At 38.3% G+C, this 25,165-nt stretch overlaps 3 protein-coding genes across 4 annotated transcripts in view; 2 read left to right on the top strand and 1 right to left on the bottom strand.

Moving 5' to 3' along the window:
• The window catches only part of Sap47 (Synapse-associated protein 47kD), a 101,240-nt gene extending 89,478 nt beyond the window's left edge, over positions 1-11,762 (bottom strand). The window contains exon 1 of one of the 2 annotated variants that reach the window (XM_065217767.1): positions 11,731-11,762. The gene's annotated coding sequence lies outside the window, so the exon portion shown is untranslated. The other variant, XM_065217768.1, reaches the window with a different exon arrangement.
• A 782-nt stretch (positions 11,763-12,544) lies between these two features.
• On the top strand, positions 12,545-13,779 carry LOC135697893 (zinc finger CCHC domain-containing protein 10). The gene is made up of 3 exons (XM_065217747.1): positions 12,545-12,794; positions 13,160-13,321; positions 13,389-13,779. Exons 1-3 carry the CDS (start codon positions 12,754-12,756, stop codon positions 13,639-13,641), a joined length of 456 nt encoding a protein of 151 aa, XP_065073819.1. The 5' UTR covers positions 12,545-12,753; the 3' UTR covers positions 13,642-13,779.
• A 5,198-nt stretch (positions 13,780-18,977) lies between these two features.
• On the top strand, positions 18,978-22,242 carry Mcm2 (DNA replication licensing factor Mcm2). Its single transcript, XM_065217760.1, has 4 exons — positions 18,978-19,102; positions 19,165-19,361; positions 19,431-21,360; positions 21,422-22,242. Exons 1-4 carry the CDS (start codon positions 19,097-19,099, stop codon positions 21,944-21,946), a joined length of 2,658 nt encoding a protein of 885 aa, XP_065073832.1. The 5' UTR covers positions 18,978-19,096; the 3' UTR covers positions 21,947-22,242.
• The last annotated feature ends 2,923 nt before the right edge of the window (positions 22,243-25,165 follow it).

Raw genomic sequence — 25,165 nt, 5'->3', positions numbered from 1 at the left:
ATAAAGGTATTCTCACAAATGTATTTCACGCAACCAGGAATCTTAAAACCATTAGGCGGTATAATGATACTCTGCACATGCTAGACACAAGAAGAGCCCAAAAGGCAAGCGTCCGACACACAAAACCCGCCATCCACTCGCAGCCACAATCAACCATTCTACGAATCGCGAGCGCTCACGAATCATAAAACCGCCGACTGCGACACTCTGAAAGCGAAACTGACAGGCCCCAAGCGTCTAACACCCGCCCTCCAATCTCCTCCCGCATCCAACAAACGCAAATCCTCACTACAACATCTAACGAATTCAAAACTCCGAAAATCACTCATCTATAGCAAGTGAGCGGAAGCAACCCTGCATGCAACCATTCTTCATGATACACTTTTTCTGCCTATCTTTCTATTAGGCCTGTGGACATGCGTTAGCTTCGAAACTTCTAACCAAACTGGGAAATCTATCAGACCACAAAAACTTGAAAAAAACTTTCAAAGGTATTATTGATTATTTTACGCAAAAACGAGCAAGTAATATTAAATATTTTGTATCGTATGCTAATGCCAATTGACTGTAGCAAAAATAATATGCTAAAATAAAATAAAATTTTAATAACATGATATGCAAAATTTACTATAAGATCATTACTTTATTGGTGAGAAGTTTCTAATAAGCCCTCCCAGTTCCTCTGTATACAGAACAAATCTGATACTATGATCAGAATTGCTCAGTCTGCATGAAGCAGCCGATTTCATCAAGGAAGTTCTATTAACAACCAAGAATTAATCGTTTGAGGCATACTGAAGCATTAAGAAGGTGATATGTGTCACTATAGGAAATCATCATCGTTGCAAATATAAAGAAATTAAACATAACCCTTTGCTTCAGCGCCGTCAACCTCCATGTCCATGGGCAGGGATTCCTATAAATGGACGAGAATTTATCAATAAAATGATAAGTTCAACTAACAAATGAACATTTTAACGGCGCCGGTGGTGTAGTGGTAAGCGTGATTACCTCTCACCCCAGCAGGTCTGGGTTCAATCCCAGTCGGCGCCGCCGGGATGTTCTGAGGCATAACATCTCTGATCACGCCTTCCTTCGGATGGGAAGTAAAGCCGTTGGTCCCCGGTTCATGAGTTGATGGGTCGATAGGTAGGGTCCAGGTGTGGGAGCTGCCTTCCTGGCACGTCGGTAGCATTGGTGCTCAGCACGGAAAACAAGATCGACGGAAAAAAACAAACCAAAGGAAAAAAAAAATGCAAATTAGCAGCAAGTTGGATTGCTTTCGTGGATTTTGAGTTCCTGGATCAGAAATCGCCGAGTTTTGAAGATGGAACACCCAACTCAACCCACGACGATATAACATCTGAATTTTCCCAGGATGCTAGCATTGTACCTTTCTCCGAGCCTGGTTCAAGTAAACATGGGATTGGCGAAGACAGATCACGAATAAACGTCACCATCAACTTATCGGCCAACGAGTTTAAAAATGCTCAGTTTCACTTCACCGGAATACTGTTTGTCCGATCTTTTAAGACGCAGCATCTGGCAGACCCTGTGTGTTCAACGAACATATTTGGCAGCTCCATGACGGGCTTACTCAAGTGCCTTTGGGAGAATGTATCTCCCGAGAGGTAGTTGTTGAGTCAGTAGACACTGAGAAGCATGTAAAATGGTCCTGCAAAGATTCTCCTGACATAACTGATTTGGCAAAATTCGTTCTATTGTAGCACGGACAGACTAAGATGGACGAGCTACAAGAGAACTCTAAGCTGCTACCAAGTTGGCGAGGAAAGGAAATACAGGTACACATTTTCAAGTACTCTACTTCGATTACGTCCCACTCTCTGTGGGAAATCGTCAACAAACAATTCGACAGTGAGCATTCATAAGGGCGAATACGCGATGATCGATTCTCTTCATCGATTTTCTCTTTGCATTGCTACAGCTAGGCGAAACAATTTTCTAGAATTTGTTCAATGCAGAGTAGTAACAGGTTGTATTGGCTATCAAAAGCAACAGCAAACGCATCGAGAAACGTTAAATCTAGCGAGTTATTAACAAAAGAGAAAATCGACGAAGAGAATCGATCATCGCGTATAGGCCCTTATGCATGCTCACTGTCGAATTGCTACATACAGAAAGTAAAGATAGGGCTGGAGCGCCATCGACGAAGGAACTTTTCGATTAAGTGTGAACCACTTGAAAGATACACACTCGCATTACACAGCTCTGTGGTCATCGTGGGAAAAATGGGCTAATTTCATCTTGGCACAGCCTGGTGATCAGAGAGACCAGCTGATGACTGAAGCCCCACCAGACGATTATCTTCACTTGTTCCGAGCACCAGCAGTGTCTGAAGCTAACCAACTTCAAGTTACTTGCCAAGGGCTGAAGATTACATACAACATCAAAGACAGTCTGCTGGTGACAGTAAACAAATTATGTGAGAAAGTTGATTCCTTAGTAAAAGGTGTAGCTGATATTCAAATTCAGGTGCACGAGTTGAAGGCGGAAGTTTGCAACTCAAGATCGCTCTTGGATGCAATGCAAACTTTTTTTTCCACTTGAAGAAACAGAATACAGCCGTAGGCTAGCCTCTCGAGTGACCGATTTGGCTGAAGTCGATCATGCAGATTGATTGGAGTGTAGCTGTATGGTGTGTTATACCTTCAATGATCAACGATATGATGATAGGGATGATAGACGACGAGTTCGGATTTTGAATAATCGTTTAAATAGCTGTTTTGTTTCTTTTTCCACTTTATTCCTTGTAATAAAACCACTTACATTCGACTTAATACATCCAGAATCAAATACTTCAATTATTCACTGGTTTGTTTTTTTCTGATGCATCGAACTTTCCGTTTGGGAAATAGCCGCATTCTTTGAATAAGTTTGAGCAATTATAATTCGTAAATTTAGTTAGAGCTGCTCCAACCCCAATAGGTAGGGGCGTTTTACCTTCTTCCACATAATGTCGCTTAAGATATCGCTTAACCAATCCAAAAACGATCTCGATGGGATTATAAAAGGGGCAATACGCTGGCAAAAATATTGGTATGATTCCCAATGATCTTAAATACAAAATTATGTTCTTATCACAATGAATGCGTGCCCCATCCATAATCCACACCGAGTATCGACCAGGATAGTTTTCCACAACACCACTTAAAGGGTGGCCACGATGAAATTGCCACACTATGAAATTGCTCTAGCTTTTTAACCGTTGGGTAGAATTTAATGAAAATTTGGGTGGATTTAGTTCATAGTGCATTATTTACATCCTGCAAGTTTTAAAGTCCTGTGATCAAAACTCGTGGAAATGGAGTCGAAAGAACAGCTCGTGCGTGATAAAATCTTGCGCATTCATCACGAGAACAAGGATCTCTCGCATCCTTCCATCGCTAAAACGTTGGGAATCGCGAATTCCACGGTGTCGCGAGTGATTAAGCGGTTCGAGGAACGGTTGACCACCGATCGGAAGCCCAGAAGTGAAGGAAAAAGTATTCCGTACAACATCAAAAATCACAACCGCGTAGTTGGGGCCTTCAACCGAAATCCGAACGCCTCCGTTAGGGATGTGGCTAAGAAGCTGCACCTAAGCCGAAGTTTTGTCCAGAAGGCCAAAACTAAGGCTGGGCTTCGAACGTTCAAGGTACAAAAGGCCCCAAATCGCGACGAGAAGCAGAACAAGTCCGCCAAAACCCGTGCCAGGAAGTTGTACCTCAACATGCTGACGAAAGTTGAATGCTGCATCATGGACGACGAAACATATGTGAAGGCCGACTTCAAACAGATCCCCGGCAACCTGTTTTTCACGGCCAAGGATAAGTTCAGCGTTCCGGAGCATGTCCGCACTCAGAAGATGTCCAAATTTGCGAAGAAATTCCTGGTTTGGCAAGCCATCTGCACGTGCGGGAAGCGGAGTGCACCTTTCGTGACCCAGGACACGATGAACGGACAGGTGTACATAAAAGAGTGCCTCCAGAAGCGGCTGCTTCCTCTCCTGAAGGCCCACAATGTCCCAACAATCTTCTGGCCGTATTTGGCCTCATGCCACTACTCCAAGGACGTGCTGAAGTGGTAGGCGGACAATAAGGTCAATTTCGTGCCGAAAATGTTCAACCCTCCCAACACTCCGGAGCTCCGCCCCATCGAGAAGTACTGGGCGATTATGAAGCAGCACCTTCTTAAACGACCTAAGGTAGTGAAGACAGTCGAGGAACTGAAGAAAGTATGGGTTTACATGCAAAAAACGGTTGATTCACAGGTTGTGCAGAATCTTATGGCCGGGGTTAAGGCCAAGGTGCGGGCATTTGCGTATGGACTGTAAATAAAATACGAGTAAAATGGTAAAATGAAGTTTAATAGTTATTTCTCAATCCCTGAAAATTTGATGGCAATCGGATGAAAACTCGAATTTTGCGAATCAATTTTGTGTGTGGCAATTTCATCGTGGACACCCTTTAGAAGAGCCATTTTGCGGCAGCACTCAACAAACTTATGTCTCGTAAAAGTTCTCTCAACAAATTTTGCTTGTCCCAGAAAGCATAGATTGAAGACCCGTGGTTTCTTCTAAACTCGCCACGATAAATTAGGCTCTTTCCCACCATCCCGTAGCCACGATCACGTAACATTTCACGGTTTGCAAAGGCAACTTCGTCCAGAAACAAAAGTTGCTCAAATACCCACATAAAGCTGGCCATCTCACTTGAATAAGGAAGAATATCATCCTCACGGATCTGAAGAGCTCGCCGTTCCAGGGCTTTCCAGGACATTCCGTATGCATGTAGAATTTTACATATGGAGGAGGCACTGATGGACACACCGAAATGGTTAGTAAACTGCTGGCGGGCTTCATCCAAATTTATATTATTATCGGACACTTTCTGTATAATTCGACTATCCAATTACGCTTATGTTCGTCAAATTTGCGAAATACTTGAGATCGTGGAGCGGTCGACAGTGAACCATCTCCTTCGTAGGCTGAGATCCAAGATGCAATGGTCGTCTTAGATTTATGGTAAATTACGGCAAGTTGACTTCGAGATAGGCCCAGAAAGTAATGCCCGTAAAGGCAATGATACACATTTAGTGTTGATACTAGCTCACTTTGCAGGACATTTTCCAGTATGGTGTTATCCATTGTAGATTGAAAAATGAATAAATACGTGAATGGCAATCAACTTCTTGTAAATAAACAAAATCGTTTGAATAAATAACAACAAACCGCTGAAAGCTCCAATATAACAGATCCAGTTTGACAGATTTTTATGACGTTTAATCGAACGGCTATTTGAACGACCGTTCTAGCTAACGGCGATTACGAACGGTCGGGTCCATTAAGGAAATCCACGCACAATAAAAAAAAAACGAAAAACTCAAATATTTGAAAAAATAGTTGATCAAAAATAAGACCAATTGTAAATTTATTCCACCATTGTTTGATTTGACAGAACCAGAGTACCAGAATTTTGCGGGGTACATTCCCGCATAAACAATAACCATAAGAAGCGCGTATCCACCAATTCGGGATATCATCCCAACTTTATGTGGTATGGTCGTACCATCTATGATATCGTTAGTGAATGGTGTCCGTTTATTAGGGTTGACATTAGTAATCCTATATACAGAGATTCGCGCAGACAATTTGGCACCTTGATTTGTTTTGTTTACAAAAGCTGCCAACACTTGCCGCGGAGCTAAATGCTTCAGCTTTGTGCATGACTTTATCGCTGTCTACGCTACGAGTTTGTTTGTTTACGCTGTTTGAATTCTCCGGATTATCAGTGAACCGGTGAACTATTTTTTCCAAGTTCTGCCCTAACCGCGGTCGTAGAAGTACAACGAAGTGTAACAATGTGAGTTTTTTCTACCAAAAGAAGGGTAAATTTTAGAAGAAAATTTTCTTTTGTAGTTTAAACTGAACACAAATGATAAAAATAACAATTTAAAATTCATTCATGTAAATCAGTGTTGCAAAAGTTCACTATGATTCGCGAGCTTTTTCCTAGGTGGAATTCGCGATGCTTCCAATGCTGTATTTTGTATTTTTCGCAATGACACTCTCTAAATTCTTATAAAATAATTGATTAGATTCTATAACATTCCCCAGAATGTACCATTACCCAGAAAAGATGATGAAATAAGTAATTTATCACTTTTTTTTTGTACATTTGATATTATATTTCAGTTTTATATTACAGAACAGGCGTCCATAAACAGGTCCGCAAGTATCTTGTACACACACACACACACACACAGAGAGGTAACTCTAAGACCAGAAGGTCCCGAAGAAACGTGCTCAACTTTTTGGCTCAGCTCTGGTACTATCTTCGGTCCCAAGCTAATCGATACACCCCGAAACATAGGAAAATCCACGAAACCCTAATTTTGTCTGTCAAACTTTTATAGCGAATCAAAACAAACATTGTGTAGTACTAGAATTTCGACTAGAATGGGATACGTTAATCGTTTACTTGGGACCAATAGGCTAGTCAAGTAGTGAGCCAATTTAAAATCGTTAGTTTCCACCGGTTGATAATACATCTTCTGAATACTAATTTCCTCGATAAATTTTACACATATGATTTAATATATTTTTCATGATAAAACTCTCTGATTAGTTTCACTTTACTATTGATGATACACTTCGTTTACTTTTATGGAACTATGTATTTATCAATTCCCAACCATATTATAGCTTCATGTTTTCGAGCACTTCATCATTTAAAAAGTCAAAGGGTCTATTATGCAATCCAATTCAACCAGTCGGAAACTGCTTATCGAAGAATTGTTTAACCTGAGATGAAGAATTTCTCGAGATAGATTAAACAAATGGTGCATGGAACGTTGAACTACCGATTACAAATTTATAACCAGTGTTGGCAAAATCAGAAATCAATTGATATTTTTCCGCTCTCATGGGCTCGCAACATCACGCGTGATATTGGAACAAAATATCATGTTTGATATTGATTTTACAAGCTCCTTTGATATTGCGAGACTATTCACAACGTGCAAAAATCAAGCTGAGAGTTGACTCGACACAAAAATGATTCCATTGCACATCGTTTTCTTAGAAAGAGAAGCATAGTTCGCTATCTCTTTTTTATCTTCACCGATGGCAGGCACGAAGGGACTGCTGCAAGCCGTTATGGAAGTTTTGGTTGCATTCGGGTGTAAAGCAAAAATCATTAAACTCAATCCCAGCACAGCTTAGTGAGATTTGCAGTTGGTGAGTTTTGTTAGCTTGATATATCGAGCTGCGATATCACAGCTTGCAAAATCAACCGCAGTTGTTTGCTTGTTGATTTTTGTCTACAAAAATCAAGCGTGATCTTGGGCGTTGGTGAGATTTGATTTTTTGATATTTTCCCAACACTGTTTATAACATTATTCCACACGTTATTATCCAAAATGGGCATTACCCCGAATCCCTTGCGAAAAACTATTGATTATATACTTTGACTATATGTTTTAGTATTACTTCTGCGCGAAGTCAACGATTTACATAGTTGAAGATGCTAATTTCAAATAACAGACTGTAGTGGTAATTTTTATACGATAGATGGAGTAGATGAAAGCATAGAGTTGATAGTTCCGTTAGAGTACGGCAGTGTGAAAATTGCGTATAGATATTAGAATAGCGAGCTAGGACAACTTTTAAGGAAGAAACAAATCGGTTTTTTTATCTCTCTTTACCAAACTCCCCCTTTGGAGAGTAATGGTGAGGGGTGTCTCCCCCCCCCACCGCCACCACTGACAAAAAGAGATGAAAACCGACCGCTCAAATACCAACGGTGTGTTTGAAACAGTTCTACCGATTTTTTATCGCACTTCAGTTGTTATTTGAAGGAAGGCATCCAGTCGTAGGTTTGGAAATTGCAACTATTGTTTACCCCTACCACGATATGTGCTCCTGTCATCGTCGACTTGACGATCTCGAGGGGACACGGGTGGGGTAGGTGCTGCTACTGTACCTTTCGACCAATGACAGTAATTGATGGTATGCTCCCATCCAGAGTTATGTACTTTGACTATATGTTTTAGTATTACTTCTGCGTGAAGTCAACGATTTACATAGTTGAAGATGCTAATTTCAAATAACAGACTGTAGTGGTAATTTTTATACGATAGATGGAGTAGATGAAAGCATAGAGTTGATAGTTCCGTTAGAGTACGGCAGTGTGAAAATTGCATATATATTAGAATAGCGAGCTAGGACAACTTTTAAGGAAGGTACAAACCGGTTTTTTCATATATTTTCCATATATATTAAAAGAAGGGAATATTCCCTTCTTTATCGTATATCCAAAGAATTAATTATTTCCTTTTGTTATATTTTCAAAGAAGGAAATATCCCCTTCTTTATCATATATGTAACGAATTAATTATGTTCTCTTTAATATCTTAAAAGAATGGAATATTCCCTTCTTTATCGTATATCCAAAGAATTAATTATTTACAGCTTTTGGAAGATTGTATGACATTTCCCCGAAAGCCAGAATGCAATTCCCCAGAATGCTATTCCCCAGAATGTACCATTCCCCAGAATGTACCATTCCCCAGAATGTACCATTCCCCAGAATGTACCATTCCCCAGAATGTACCATTCCCCAGAAAGCCGTTCCCCAGAACGGACTATTCCCAATAAAACCATTCCCCAGAATGGACTATTTCCCTGAAAAATAGATTGTTCCATTTCCGTGATTTTTTATTTGCCTTTGTCGTACTACAGCCCTTGTTGTTACATATTATAACCATTCTGGACAAGAAAAATGTCATCATGATAGATTTTTTTGCATGTTATAGCCTCTCTCTTTTCTGAAAAATAAAGACGAACCAACTAAAATTTTCAACTATATTCAATGCACTAAACTTGATGTAATCACGCACAGTTCGAAAAAGAAGTGTAAATTTCTCTTCAGTATGATGCACATAAATGGAGCGTAACATATCATATAAGTTTACATTATATATCATGTAAAGTTCTAAGACATTTCATGCAATGTATGAAATATTGTATACAAAAGCCCATTGTTGTAAACAACATTGTTTACAAGTTGCTCGGTTGCGTGAAATGAAAGTTTACGTGGATGAATGTTTACATCACTATTAAAATTCAGAATTTTTATCTGTGCGGGACTGACATCCCTATCTCTACAAGCAACAACTGGTAGTAGTCAATATAGTCGCTATATTCATAGTCTAGCGGAGAGAAATTCCATCCAGCAAAAAAAGAGAACCATACAATCCATTTCCCAGAAAACCATTCCTCCGAAAACCATTCCCCAGAAAACCATTTCCCAGAATCTCATTCCCCAGTACGCACCATTCCCCAGAATGAACCATTTTCCAGAAAACCATTCCCCAGAACGTACCATTCCCCAGAAAAGTATGCCATGTATTAGATGTATTTTTGTTTATTATAGTCACTCCTGGAATCTTCTTTCGCGTATATAATAAGAAGAGAAAAACTTCTTAACGGATCAAGGGCTTTTCCCTTCTTTGAAAATATTCTTCTTCTTATTCGCATTTCAAGCTTATTGCTTAGCGCATATTAGCTTATTGCGTGCTCTCAACCTAGTGTTCTAAATGCACTTCCACAGTTATTAATTGAGAGCTTTCGGTGCCAATACCAATGCATGAATGGCAAGCACAATGATACTCTATGCCCAGGGAAGTCGAGAAAATTTCCAACCCGAAAGATTCCCTCGACCGGACCGGGAATCGAACACGCCGCCTCCGGCTTGGTAATACCGAAAATATAAGAAAAGGAAATAATTAATTCTTTGGATATACGATAAAAAAGGGAATATTCCCTTCTTTGAATATATAAAAGAGAACATAATTAATTCGTTACATATATAATAAAGAAGGGAAGATTCCCTTCTTTGAAAATATAACAAAAGCAAATAGTTAATTCTTTGGATATACGATTTAGAAGGAAATATTCCCTTCTTTTAATATATAAGGAAAATATATAGTCTATAGTTTTTCGCAAGGGATACGGGGTAATGCCCATTCGGGATAATAACGTGTGGAATAATGTTATAAACTTGTAATCGGTAGTTCAACGTTCCATGCACCGATTGTTTAATCTATCTCGAGAAATTCTTCAACTCAGGTTAACAATTCTTCGATACGCAGTTTCCGACTGGTTGAATTGGATTTCATAATAGACTCTTTGACTTTTTAAATGATGAACGAAGTGCTCGAAAACTTGAAGGTTGTCATTTTCTAAAGAGCTATAAAATGGTTTGGAATTGATAAATAAATAGTTCCATAATAGTAAACGTAGTGTATCATCAATAGTAAAGTGAAACTAATCAGAGAGTTTTATCATGGGCCTTATTACGGGTGAACCTATACACGGTGATCATGAAGTGATACTCAGAATAAGAGCCGTGATTGCCGTACAAATCAAATGGGAATCACTTCACCGTGAAGACAAGTGACAAGTTTTCACCGTGAAGTGACAACCGTAATAAGCCCCCATGACAAATATATTAAATCAAACGTGTAAAATTTATCGAAAAAATTGGTATTCAGAAGATGCATTATTCAGTGTGCAAGATAATTGCGGAACTGTTTATTCATGGACGCCTGTTCGGTAATATAAAACTGAAATGTAATATCAAATGACAAAAAAAAAGTGATAAATTACTAATTTTATCATCTTTTCTGGGGAATTGTACATTCTGGGGAATGCTTTTCTGGGGAATGGTGCATTCTGGGGAATGGTTTTCTGGGGAATGTTATAGAATCGGCAAAACCACTACTGGATTGTACCACATGACAACACTAAATGTACTAGAATGTTTTGGTTCTATCTCTTTCATTCTACTCAAAACTGAAATGCATTAAAAAAAATGACAAAATGATATAACCCATCTGGTGGCACAAGCTTCTAAGAAAATTCTGTTACAGCGAACCACATTATTTTAATTGATTTCTTCGCCAGTTAGTCGTCTGTCACCTCGTTTGTGGGGGTAACGGCATTCAGGGTAGTGTACCGTTCGGGTAGTGAAATTCGGGGTAGTGTAATAGAATCCTTCTTTTAGATAATAATTATAATAATATTAGTTAGCTTAGTAAAGTATAAATACTAGATCCCTAGTCAATGCTTTTCGAAGTGATTTTAAAATCGTACGAAATTAGAAAACATACCGAGCTAAGCTATAGAGCTTATATACACTCTATACACTTATTTTATAAGAGCAATAAATCACTGCGGTTTATTTGAACACAACATATGTTTGATAATTTTGCCTTGATGTTATAATTTATTTGTTGTACTTATTTTATACAAAACATAATTTTCATAGTTTCATCTTGAACATGTTTTACGCCCTTGACCAAAGAACTACCTTAACAAGAAAAACAAGAATAGGTGTTCCTTTAAAATAGCTTCCAATGAAAACCGATAGATTTCCCAACAAAATTTATAGATTCTACCAAAAACGAAATGATAGATAACTGTGAAATTTAATGTGCAAATTACAAGATTGAAATTGATTCAGTATCCCTAATCAACACAATAAGAGAAAATTCATTTGAAAAATCGATATTATTGGCGATCATTCGCGTATTTTTTTATCAACAGACAAGCCAATCTAATACATACTTTTTGATATTTTTTCACAGCACCAACAACAATGAACCCGAAGCAAGTATTTCCAGTAACTTTTTTGTTAATTATTGATCAAATTTGCAGAAATTTTTCACCACAGAAAAACTTGGTATTCTAGCACTCGTAAAGAAAACAACCTTCTCGATGATAACACAAACTCTCCTTGCATCCAACTGACGTGTGACGTTTCTATAGATTCCCCTTTCTAGAATTATTCTTCAAAATGCCCAATCTGTTTTAGTCCATTCTCTTTTGATACAGTTATACAAAAAGATTTTGCAACATTTTTGACACATAGTTTGATGAAGGAGGTTCTCATCTAGCGTCCAGAATATCACACAAAACAGGGAATACTGTTACAGCTGAGTAACTGTTATTGGCGAAAGAGAAAGGTGATGTGGATAATCTTACAATACAGATAGGACTTTTTGAAAAGTTCGTCTAGCTTTGTGCAAAATACCCAAAACACAGAAGCAGTGGGCGAGAGGGTGCTGAGGCCCTTTAAATTTAAAATGTTCTCAAGTCATTGTCATTGACGGCGACTCTGTAGCTCTTTACTCCAATGGTAAAATCTATAAGCAAACGTCATTCACTGTGTGTGAAACATGGCGGACTTCGTACTATCTTTTCACTCCACTGAAAATTCTCATAAGACACTGTCAATATTTGCTAGAAGAGACGATTTTTCGGTGGTGCCGTCAACGCCAATGTCAGATACTAAGAGGTGTAACAGAAAGGAACCGAATTTTCATTCTCACGCTTTCTTGTGCACATGCAGACGTGACGTCACATCTGCATAATGTCTATACCTCTAAGAGGTTCACCGCGGAAAGAGTATTTCCTGTTTGCCACACCTCTTAGTATTTCACACGGCCATCAGAATCAGACTCAGATCAGAAAACAAAACAAAATCAGTGAACTCGAGGTGTAAACAAAAATCTACGTTTTGCGTTGAAGCGTGTTTTTCTAAATTTAATTGTGTTTTTTGGATAATTGCTTGGTTTTAGTTTTATAAAACGAATATCAGTTACTTTAATTGAGATCGTTGATTAAAGGGGGTATAATAAAGGATTGCCGATTCATTTTTAAAGTATACCTCATCAAGGATCTATTTAACTATGCATCATCTTGGAGCAATAAAATTAGCTCAAAAGCAAAAGTAAGTATTATGCCTTCCTACATTAATAAAATTCCACACATTTGTATTGATGAATTTCCATGTAAAATTCCACATGCTTTTCATGTGACCACACATAAACTGAATCCACCCAGAAGCACACATGAAATTAATGAGTCAAATGAATAGTATGTGTGGTTACACATGGCTTTTTTTATGTGTACACATATTAAGTATGTGTCCGCATATTAAATCATTGCAAAACTTCATGTGTGGGACACACAAAAAAAAACAATATTTGAAATTTTATTAGCGTATACAATTAATATTGTTAAGCTCAGGAAAAAAATCGTTATCGTTGACTGATAGCATTGATTTCTTATTAATGTTTACTGTTTCATTAACAGGGAAGCAAAGCTTGCAGCAGCTTTTCCAAAAGGCATCCAGTGTCAAAAATGCCTAGAGTTTGGCCATTGGAGCTACGAATGCAAAGGCAAGCGGAAGTATGTTCATCGGTCCTCCCGGACACAAGTGCTGAAGAAAAACCTAAACAAGATGGAGAACAAAGGGTATGTACTTGGAAATATGATTTCTTAAAAGTTCAAAGTTGTTAACCGTTTGAGGGAAATCTTTCAGAACCGTCACCAGCAGTAAACCAGAATCTGCTAAAAAAGATGAAAAACCAATAAAGTCATCCTCCGACAGTTCGAGTGATAGCAGTTCTACCTCTGGATCTTCTTCGGATTCAGATACAAGTGACAGTGAGAGTAGTTCGAGCAGCAGCAGTAGCAGTGGTGATAGTAGTAGTTCCAGTGATAGCGAATCAGACTCATCGAGTTCCTCGAATTCTGATGCTAAGGAAAAACAGAAGAAACGTATAAAAAAGTGATTTTTTATAGTAAGTACTACTATCAACGTTGTACCATGCTGTAACTGGCCAACAATGCATGTCCATTTAATACCTTTTACATCGTAATTATTAATTATTTTGCGCAAATAAAGAACATAAAAACGCCACATAGTTAGTTAGTTTGTTATCTTTATTAAGGAGACTTTTAGTCGTACGCTGGTTCGTCTCCGGTTGCACCACACATAAATGTCTTATGGGTAATAGGGTATAGAGATCAGATAATGAAGACAATTTTAATGCTACCTCCCATATGAAGCATTGGGAAATGTTCTGGCCGAAACGAAGTCTTAAAAAAAGCAGAAAATAATGTTGTGTACCTAGTTGTTTTTAAAAGTCAAATTTTTATAACAAAAAAGATTTCTGTATTTCCAATTTTTTTTTATAATGGTTGGTAGAAACAATAATAACAATTAATAATTCAAATAAATGGTCAATATTTATGCTATTTTCTAAACATTATTGAACAATTTTATACATAAATGTACTGCCCATGAATCCATAATAGTCCCATATGAATATTGATCAGACATGAATTATCCATTAGAATCGATTGTAAACTCCTTGTATTTTACACTATAGATGAAAAAAATTTCAACAGCGTTTATCTCGGCGTGCTGTTTTTCCATATGGGACTGATATGTATTTATGGGCAGTGTAGGTTTATCTTTGGAATTTCATTTTTGATTAAAGAAAGAAAATATTTACTAATAATTAGTATATATTTTCATTAAATAATCAAAAAAAAATCCTAAAATTAAACTTCATATGGGGCAAAGTGCCACCCTTACATTGATGTATAAAATTGTACAAAAATGTTTAGAAAATAGCTCAATTATTGTCCATTTATGGTTTCGATATGCATTGTTTTCGTGAAATTAACAAGTTTATAAAATAGTATCAACATTAGTTTACATTTGATTTTTGGACGCACATGGTATATGTTTGTATTGAAAAAAATACCTTTAAGTTCAATAAGTTAATGGAGTAAACAATAAATACTGCTGTTGATATGCTTGCAAGCTTATAAGAATAGTAAGTTTTTTTTGTTTTAAAGTACTAATCACTTTAATTTACACTCCATTTTAGATGCATGTCATTTTTGCCCCATAAAGGCAACCTGGTTTTTCACTCGGCTTTCATTTCGCTGCGCACGATTTGTAACTATCGATCGCTCAATCACGCTTGTAGCATGACCATGCCAAAGTAAGCCCCGAAAAAAATAACAACAAAAATGCAATAAAAAACAATGTAACAATAAGACGAAAATTATTGTCTTAACAATGATTTATATAGTTACGTCTACAATAAATTTACCTTGATTTATGTTGTACAAAAGAGCAAATTTCATGGTAAATGGAAAATTTACAATAAAAAAGGGGGGTTGTTAAGTATCTTAACAATGAAATTTTCGTGATTTCCCCATATAATTTTTTTTCAATAACATTATATATCAGTGCTAACATTTGAAAACGGCACAAAAGCCATTTGTAAACAAATGGTTTGTGGGCCCTTTACTCACTACTTGAAGTACACCCACGCGACACAACAGCAACATCGGGTAGGGGAAATTTTCCCCTTCCTGACGATGCTGTTGGTTTGCGTGGGCGTTCTTCGGGTAGCGAGTAAAGGGCCCACAAACCATTTGTTTACAAATGGCTTTTGCGCCGTTTTCAAATGTTAGCACTGATATTATTGTTATTTTACTGTTGGTTGACGAATTTATTGATTTAAAAAAATAACAGTGTACTTTAGAGTGTATGTGTTGGCTTGACAGATCTACTTTATCGACTTTAAAAGTAAATCGAAAAAATAAAACATCGCCCCGGGAAGGGAAGGGGGTATATGTCTGTTACGGGTGAGTCCTTTTTTTACTGGTTATGGATTGAGATTCGATCCGGAACTTGTGAGAAATGGAGGCCAACTCCCCTGCACTCGATCTCCCTAGGTCACGTCTCCTTGGTGGTTGAGCGTCGTTGATAAGTTAATGAATTCGACTGGAGAGAATCGCCCATGAAATATGCTTCCACCTGAGAGTTCCTTCCTGACATCTTCAAGTGGTGGAATTTTTTATTATTATTGACTGCACGGAAAAGGATAAGACATGAGCGGACGCGGACTGGCTGGTTTTGAGTCAAACGAACTGTCAAAGAGAGAGCCATACGAGCAGCGCCTGTCTTGATTACATTGGCAGTGTTGCTGACCCTCTCATAGTCTGCATGCTTCAATCAGATTTATTTTTATTGTTCGTGAAGTAACCCACAATGAAAACACACCAATATTTAATGTAACAACATTTTTTATTGTAATAGAATTGTTCATTATTGTTCATGATCGAATCATGTTAACAATAAAATAAATGAAAATACGATAAAAATCATTGTAACAACATTTTATTATGTACACGAAACGAAAATCAATTATTTTATTCATGTGTTTCACTTATACATTTTTGCCATTACATCAACCTTATACATTCCATAAGACAAACCACATAGGTCCTATAAGAATGCAGAAAAGGTATGTGTGACCGCTTATACATTTTATTCAACACATGATCTTCATTAACTTTTTGCAAGGCGTCTGCTTATTAGTTGACTTATACATTTTATGAATAATCAGCAATAGAAATTTGCCAAAAGGTATAAGGAGATTTCTATCCGTGTACATTCATTGTACAGCTAGGTAGCAGTTTTGCCGTTTTCGGAAGGGTACAACATTATTGGAAGATTGCCGCAAAAGCTCAACGCAGATGTCGCCACTGCATGATGATGATAATGTTGACAGACTGCATATAAAATTCCTGAAAATTAGCATTAAATCATAATTTTCATCAAGCCTACGTGAAATCCTTCCAATATAACATTCGAATTGAAGAAGAAAACGTTTTTACGATCAGACTTATGTGCATCTTTGACTTTTCCAGTTGAACTTTCATAAGATATATTCATTTCATTTCACGGCTCCATCAATGCTGCATCGTAAATATGATGGTAAACAGAAGTAAATTGCTCAATTACTCAAAATAAAGATGATTTGTCATCTTGTTATCACTTTGAAGACCATCTAGCACCATTTTATAGCATGGTGCGTGTTGAGTAAATCAAGTTCCGTTGCGTTTTCCGTCGAAAATTGTGAGTATCAATATGTTTGCTTAGAAAAGGCCAAAATGAACATTTATTGAATATTGGCGTCCTATACAACCAATTCTCCATTACCACCAGCATGATACAACCTTTCCTAAGTAAATTAACTTTATTTCCACTTTCATCTTAGAGGAAATCGCACATATTCACCATTTTCCGAAAAATGCAGCTGCGCAGGAGGTAACCTCTCGCTGTGGGTGCAAACTTGTTATGCATAATTTTCCATGAAAACCTCTCCGATCCATACCGAAATAATAACAATTAGTATTCAAACACGTTTTCTTACACGATTCAAGCAAAAGTTTCCACGGGAAATTATTAATTTTTCTTTATGGACCGATTTGCCCCAAAAATCGTCTGTTTTACTTGGAGAATTTGGGAACTATCCTCCTTCTAGTAGTTCTTACTTCGAAATGTAGGAGGCGAAAGCTTGGAAAAGTTTCACTGCAAGACGCCAATAACAATAATTTTTATTGTCAACAATACATATTAATGTTAGAGCATTGTTTCCACTGAAAATTTCACTGTAATTTTTTTTTTCGGGGTTTTTCTCCAGGACGCTAGAAAAAGCAAAAAAAAATCGAATTTATATGATTGATCGCGAATATCTAGCGATTGGAAAAAAATAAGCATGAAATTCCTCCAATCAATTTCGGATTTTTTATTATCTATTGAATAAACCAAAAGTTCTGTGCATTTTGTGCACGAAAATACGTAATTTTGACATTCAGAAAACAAGGTGTTGCCGTGATGGGAAAAGTGGTTTCCCTAACATAGTCGCCGAATATTGATTTCAAGCACTGAGCATGCCAGACCGTACCTATCTTTATGCCTTTTGTTGCAAATTGTAAGCCCCTCCTATTAAGAGAATTATGCAAAAAAAATCTTGCCGAATTCCCTTAATAGAAGAGGGTTAAAATTTGCATCAAGAAGCATAAACGTAGGTATGTGTTTTCCCTAATGCATATTTCATTTCTGCACCGCTATCATCTCCAAGAACATCGAGGACAAATTTCCACATCATTATTCTAAACTGGCTTCCAAGCTTCCAACCCATCGGTACTTTTCAGGACCACAAATGACTGATAAAAGAGTTAACTAAAGAGAAAGACCCGCATAAACGCGAACCATAAATTGACCTTACCTAAAATGGTTGAAAATTGTTTATAATCCCTGCTAAACTTTAACTGAAATGGTTATGGAACTTTACATGAACTTTTAATGATAAAGTTTCAACCTTATGTATTATGGTTTTTTGGAACTGGACCTTACAAATAATGGGTTGTTAAGAACCATTACCATTCCAAATTCTTGTTTTCTCCATACATTTTCAGAAAGAGAACTATATAAGAACGTTTTTACTTATGATTTGAGAACATTAATGGTAATGGTTATGGTAGTCAGTAAGGTCCATTAATGGTTTTGTATTATCGCTCAACTTTACGTGAAATATATCGTGAATTGGTAATCAGTAATTTACAGGCAACCAATTCGCGATATATTCCACATAAAGTTGATCGATGTTACAAAACCATTCATGGACCTTACTGGTTACCATAACCATTACCATTAATGTTCTCAAACCATAAGTTAAAAGGTTCTAATATAGTTCTCTTTCCGAAAATGTATGGAGAAAAAAAGAATTTGGAACGGTAATGGTTCTTAACAACCCATTATTTGTAAGGTCCAGTTCCAAAAAACCATAATACATAAGGTTGAAACTTTATCATTAAACGTTCATGTAAAGTTCCATAACCATTTCAGTTAAAGTTTAGCAGGGGTTATAAACAATTTATAACTATTTTAGGTAAGGTCAATTTATGGTTCGCGCTTATGCGGGAAGTCCACGTAAACAGTACCACTAAACTGTCGTCAGATTGAGGTTAGCCCCGACGGTGCAAAACCTAATAAGTGCACACATCTTATTTGACATCAAATTTGACACATAAATGGCTATTTCATTCATGCTGTGTACGCTTTTAGAAATTTCTCCATGTGAATAAGTAAACGTAACTCACTCTCTGAGTAAGATTAGTTTTGACTGATGCAAGTGGATTCTACCCAATTGAGTGCTGTTTGGAAATAGCGTGTGTAGACATAGTCTGATTTTTTTCTTGCAGTTTCTAGCAGCTCTGTCAAATTTTCGCGCTTAAAATTATTGAGTTTGTGCTGTGCTTTCTAGTGAAAGAGCGTGTTTTCGTATTACTCCAAGTTACAGTGTTGTATTGTTAAAAATACGGTGATTCTTTTGATTGTTTGACGTATTTTCGTTTTGACCAACACTTCACAAGATGTCTGTAAGTATAAATACGACTGTAAGTTAATGAAATAGTTACTACGTGGATTATTTTATTAACAGGACAATCCCAGCTCTCCACCACCGAACACTCCCAGCGACATTGATCGCCGGAATTTTCGTTCAGGTATGACCTCGCCGGTCGGAGAATTCGAGCCGTTCGAAAACGAGGAAGAAATTCTGGGTGACATGACCATTCGGGAGGATAATTACGATGAGGATGAGGACGGCGAAGAGCTCTTTGGAGATAACATGGAAAAGTATAGATGACTAAATTGTTAAATTGTAAATTGAAGTGCGATGCTTAATCCATTGTGTTATTTAAATAGCGATTATCGTCCGGTTCCTCACCTGGATCGTTATGAAATTGAAGATTTGGACCAGGAAGTGTACAGCGACATCTCACAGGGGGATCGCGCCGCTGCTGAAAGGGAAATGCGTCGTCGTGATCGCGCTGTAGGTGTTCATCGTGATGACCGGGAACTTTTCTACGAGAGAAGCGATGACGAAGATGATATTCCCAGAGCCAAACGGCGTGCTGCAGAGAAAGCTGCCGATGGCGAAGTGGAAGATACCGAAATGATAGAGTCGATCGAAAATTTGGAGGATACCAAAGGGCACAGTATCAAGGAATGGGTTTCAATGTTGGGACCGCGCACTGAAATTGCTAACAGATTCAACAGCTTTTTGAGAACGTTTGTTGATGCCAAGGGGCAGTACGTTTATCGCGATCGCATTCGAAGAATGTGTGAACAAAATAAGTCTAGTTTTGTCGTATCGTACACGGATTTGGCCAACAATCAGCATGTATTGGCATATTTTCTGCCGGAAGCACCATTTCAACTGCTTGAAATTATGGATAAAGTTGCAAAGGAAATGGTTTTGAGTATTTATCCAACATATGAGCGTGTTACAAACGAGATTCACGTTCGTATTTCCGACTTGCCATTAGTAGAGGAATTGCGCACTTTCCGGAAACTTCACTTGAATCAATTGGTTCGCACCCTTGGAGTAGTAACTGCAACCACTGGAGTGCTCCCACAGTTGTCAGTTGTCAAGTACGACTGTGTCAAGTGCGGTTACATTCTGGGACCATTCGTGCAAAGCCAGAATACTGAAGTGAAGCCTGGATCATGCCCAGAGTGTCAAAGCGGTGGACCATTTTCGATCAATATGGAACAGACCCTATATCGCAACTATCAGAAAATTACCCTGCAAGAGTCGCCAGGCCGTATTCCGGCCGGACGTATTCCAAGAAGCAAAGATTGCATCTTGCTGTCGGATCTGTGTGATCAATGCAAGCCAGGAGATGAAATTGAAGTGACCGGAATTTACACCAACAACTACGACGGATCATTGAATACCGAGCAAGGCTTCCCCGTGTTTGCGACCGTTCTGATTGCCAATCACCTTGTGGTGAAGGATAGTAAACAGGTTGTTGCGTCTCTCACTGACGAAGATATATCTACAATTCAAAAGTTGAGCAAAGATCCACGCATTATTGAACGCATTGTACAGAGCATGGCTCCTTCCATTTATGGCCATGAGTACATCAAGCGTAGCTTGGCTCTTACATTGTTTGGTGGAGAGGCAAAAAATCACGGTGAAAAACACAAACTTCGAGGCGATATTAACATTCTGATCTGCGGTGATCCAGGAACTGCTAAGTCACAATTTCTGAAGTATTCGGAGAAGATTGCTCCACGTGCTGTGTTCACAACCGGTCAAGGTGCTTCGGCTGTTGGTTTGACTGCCTATGTACGAAGAAACCCAGCGACACGTGAATGGACACTAGAAGCGGGAGCGCTTGTGCTGGCCGATCAGGGTGTGTGTCTGATCGATGAGTTCGATAAAATGAACGATCAGGATCGAACCTCAATCCATGAAGCTATGGAACAACAGTCGATTTCAATCTCCAAAGCTGGCATCGTAACATCGCTGCAAGCACGTTGTGCTGTGATTGCCGCAGCCAATCCGATCGGTGGTCGTTATGATCCTAGCATGACCTTTTCTGAGAACGTCAATCTTTCGGAACCGATTCTGTCGCGTTTTGATATCCTCTGCGTGGTGAAAGATGAGTACGATCCTATGCAGGACCAGCAGTTGGCTCGGTTTGTTGTCGGTTCTCACATCAAACACCACCCAACAATGGACGAAGTCATACCTGAATCACAGCCCACTGATAGTATGCAGATACCGCAGGATTTGTTGAAGAAGTTCATCGTCTACGCCAAGGAAAATGTGCATCCTAAACTGACGGTTTGTGCTCAAATCACGTCTATATGAGTTATTCAACTAATAACCATGCCTTTTTTCACAGAATATGGACCAGGATAAGATAGCCAAAATGTACTCGCAATTGCGACAGGAATCCCTTTCCACAGGGTCGTTACCCATCACGGTTCGGCATATTGAAAGTGTTATCCGCATGTCCGAAGCACACGCCCGTATGCATCTGCGTGACACTGTACAAGACGTCGACGTCAACATGGCCATCCGCATGATGCTGGAAAGTTTCATCGAAGCGCAAAAATTCAGCGTCATGAAAAAGATGCGCTCTACCTTCCAGAAGTATCTATCGTTCCAGAAGGACCACTCCGAGCTGTTATTCTTTATTTTGCGCCAGCTGACTCTAGATCAGTTGGCGTATGTGCGTTGCAAGGAAGGACCACGAGCGACGCATGTGGAAATTATGGAGAAGGATTTGGCCGAACGTGCCAAGGCGATCGATATACACAATCTAAAACCATTCTACGACGGTGAGCTATTCAAAAAGAACGGATTCTTGTACGATGCAAAACGGAAAACCATCTTGCAGATTGTACCAGAAGCTGCTGTAGCTTAAATAACAAGTGTTTCTGTTTTAAACCCTTTGAACTTCTACACCGTATTGTACAACTCTTTTTATATACGTTTTTTAATATTAACGTTTTCTTTTAACATCAATTCTTCGAAATTCCTTTCTAAATGGCGTTTTCCTCTAGTAGGGGAGCATCCCCTTTTTTCTCCAATATTAAACATTGTATTAGAAAAACTACTACATAGTACGTCAGTGTGATCCAACTAAGCAATTTTAAAAATATGAGAACTTTCGTCTTTAAAAAACAACCTAAATAGGACTTCAATTGTTTTCCGCTGTTCGTTTGACTACGAAATATTATAATATCTCACCACTAGTAAATAAGCTTTTACTATTTGTGTCTATATTTTTTGATATTTAATTGATTGCAAACAATATTTAGTAATTTTTGAAACATCTGATCAACAATCTTGCGAGAAACAGTATTTCATAGTTTAAATACATTGAGTGGAAGGGGACAGAAGGCTGAAGGAAAAAGGACCGAATATGTATGGACCTACTACGAAAGGCCGAAAATGTATGACCTGCCACAAAAAGCCGAAAAATCATGAATACTTATCGTTCGGTAACTGAAAATGTTAACTAGGTATTTACCTAACAAACAGCATTTCATCTACTTGGGTTACCATTCGTTTATGGTATTTTTTATTAGGGAAGCACTCTTTAAAACTTGTTTGATTTAGTGAAATTGTAGTTAAAGTTTCTTAGATTCTTGACAAAAATTACATGTTAACATATTGTTTCTACTCATCATGAAAAAAAAAATTGGATTCTCAGCCAAACCGAAAAGTCGATATTTTGTGGTTTTTTGAGTCATTGTTCATGTTCATGCCTTGATGACTTAAGAAAATATTTTTTTGCCTGAATTTTCTTTGGAAAATTAGAAACAATGTGATTTTTTTGGTGGGTCAAGAATCCAAAAAAAAAACTTTCTACGTAGTCAATGAACAGCCCCTAAACAATAAACCACTAATTCTCGACTACTTTTTCGAAGGGGCGTATCAGCTTTTGTAAACAATGCATTAAATTCCTTAAATTTTATCAAGTAAATAGTTTCAAAAATATCAAATTAGTGAAGTGGTTGTCAGGCTATAAAATGGCTGATCCGTTGGACAATGCGGCAAGACCGTACCAAGTGTACGAGTATGACAAGTCCGATCCTGCACCATACTGAGTCATCGTGCAGCTGATAGACGACAGGAAGGGAACGATCCAGTTAAACAAACTAACTTTTGGCAAGCTGATGACGAAGTCGGAGTTATATAAGAAGAATATCTCCAACATCCGTGCACTCGGAAAGTTCATGGGAATTCTACAGGTAGCAAACCAACTACAGAAGAATACTCAATTGAAGGTGAACAACTACAAAGCCTACATTCCTCGTAACTTTGTTTCCGTGTCTGGTGTTGTGCGGTATTGAGTACCCCCCGCATAGAGATGCTAGCCGCTCCCTACCTACTACCAACATAACCCTGCGCACACCACAGCAGACGTGACGGGAGACGGCGAGAGCACGCAGCGATCGTCTCTCTTCCTCTTCCTCATCGAACCGTCATCGCGTGTGGACGCTTGGGTAAGTGGCTGGCAATACCGGCAACCGGATTCCTCAGTGAACGGCCGAACTTTACATTGGCGATCCTGCCAGGTCATTCCTGGACTATTACTAACGGTTTCACATTTTCATGCAGTTCGTCAAAAAAAAAAAAAAGCAAGTGAAATTTTGGTTGTGGTTAGGAACGCCACAAGGTGTGTCTGGAAGACCACCGGAGCTTTGATTGAAAGAATTGAGAATTCTGGAATGAAGCATTGTGCAGATTTTTTGGTTTGTGGTTAGGAACGCCACAAGGTGTGTCTGGAAGACTACCGGAGCTTTGGTTGAAAGCATTTCGTATTAATTGTACAAATTTCTGGTTTGTGATTGAGAACGCAGCAAGGTGCGTCTGGAAGATCACCGGAGCATTGATTGAAATCGTTTTGTAGTCTGGCATGACACATTGTGCATCTGGAAGACCACTGAAGCATGTGCAGTATTATTGTTGATGTATGTGTCTCGAAAAGCATCGGTAATCGACATAACAAAAACAAAATGCAGGTGCGTCGGAAAGGCCATCTGAAAATTGATCGAACATGGTTAAATAATCCCCTCGGGCGGCTTGCAGGCATCACTTGACGTTACTGTTTGACCAGACTCCAATGTAGTTGTGAATTGCAGTACTACTTTGTAAACAAATAAGGTCACGAAACCACAAAAAAAATCATTACTTTTGACAGATGCTTTCTGTGTACACGCTTAAAATAGTATACCCAGCTATGAGTAATGATTTAATTTCGAATAAATCCAGAATATGAGTAAACGGTATGTATTTGAAGCTCAACGAATCGCTGAACAAGAAGACGTATAATTTTATTAAACTTATTTACATAAAGTTCAGTCAAATTCATTGGCGATATAATAACCAAACAGGGACAAAGTGTGATTAATTAAGCCCTTTAAAAAACCGTACAGAAGCAAATTTAAAATACGGGTTGAGCGGACAAGGAGGCTTAGGTATCGTAAGCTGGACGCAAACAAAGTAAATAATCTAATTGTAAAACGTACCAGTGAAGGAAGATGATGGCATAACATCTGTGATTGGTTGGTCCCCGGTTCATGAGTTGATGGGTCGATAGGTAGGGCCAGGTGTGGGATGTAGGAGCTGCCTCTCTGGCGTCGGTAGCATTGGTACTCAGTACGGAAAACAAGATCGACGTAAAACAAAGCAAAGAAAAACAAAAAGGAAGGCGATCATCCCAAGTAACCGATAAGTATTAAAACGTAGCCCTAATTCTACTTTAAATCCGAATATGAAGCAGCCATTTAATGCATATGAAGTGTTGTATGCTAATATAGAACTGATATAATGCTAAAAAGGCGAAATAGCGGGCCTTTATAATGCTAGTATGGTAGCCCGTTACTAGCACTGTTAATGCTTACTTAGGGCAGATGTGAGAAACGTCAAAAATTTGAGTAAACAAATACCACTCACCGCCCCCGATGCCAAAAATAAGAAGACTCGTAAACGGAACAAAAAAATGAAAACTAATGATTTCTTTATGTTCCGATACCTTTTGGATCAAGTATCATCATTTGTGTTTCATATTTATGATTATGATACGGATATAGATGCTATGAAACTTACCTCTAATGAGACTCGAACCTGGACA

Source organism: Ochlerotatus camptorhynchus, unplaced genomic scaffold, assembly GCF_037179485.1.
Source record: "Ochlerotatus camptorhynchus isolate MF236.1 unplaced genomic scaffold, CSIRO-AGI_Acam_v1.1 ptg000079l, whole genome shotgun sequence".
NCBI lineage: Eukaryota > Metazoa > Arthropoda > Insecta > Diptera > Culicidae > Ochlerotatus > Ochlerotatus camptorhynchus.
Note: the sequence above shows the minus strand (reverse complement) of the source record. Positions and strands in the feature narration are given on the sequence as shown.

What these genes read in the sequence shown, in the direction of transcription:
- LOC135697893 (XM_065217747.1), top strand. Translation starts at nt 12,754, where the DNA reads ATGCATCATCTTGGAGCAATAAAATTAGCTCAAAAGCAAAA. An exon ending in AAATTAGCTCAAAAGCAAAA is followed by an intron (nt 12,795 to 13,159) that starts GTAAGTATTATG and finishes TTTCATTAACAG; the next exon opens with GGAAGCAAAGCTTGCAGCAG. An exon ending in AACAAGATGGAGAACAAAGG is followed by an intron (nt 13,322 to 13,388) that starts GTATGTACTTGG and finishes GAAATCTTTCAG; the next exon opens with AACCGTCACCAGCAGTAAAC.
- Mcm2 (XM_065217760.1), top strand. An exon ending in TTTGGAGATAACATGGAAAA is followed by an intron (nt 19,362 to 19,430) that starts GTATAGATGACT and finishes TTATTTAAATAG; the next exon opens with CGATTATCGTCCGGTTCCTC. An exon ending in ATGTGCATCCTAAACTGACG is followed by an intron (nt 21,361 to 21,421) that starts GTTTGTGCTCAA and finishes CTTTTTTCACAG; the next exon opens with AATATGGACCAGGATAAGAT.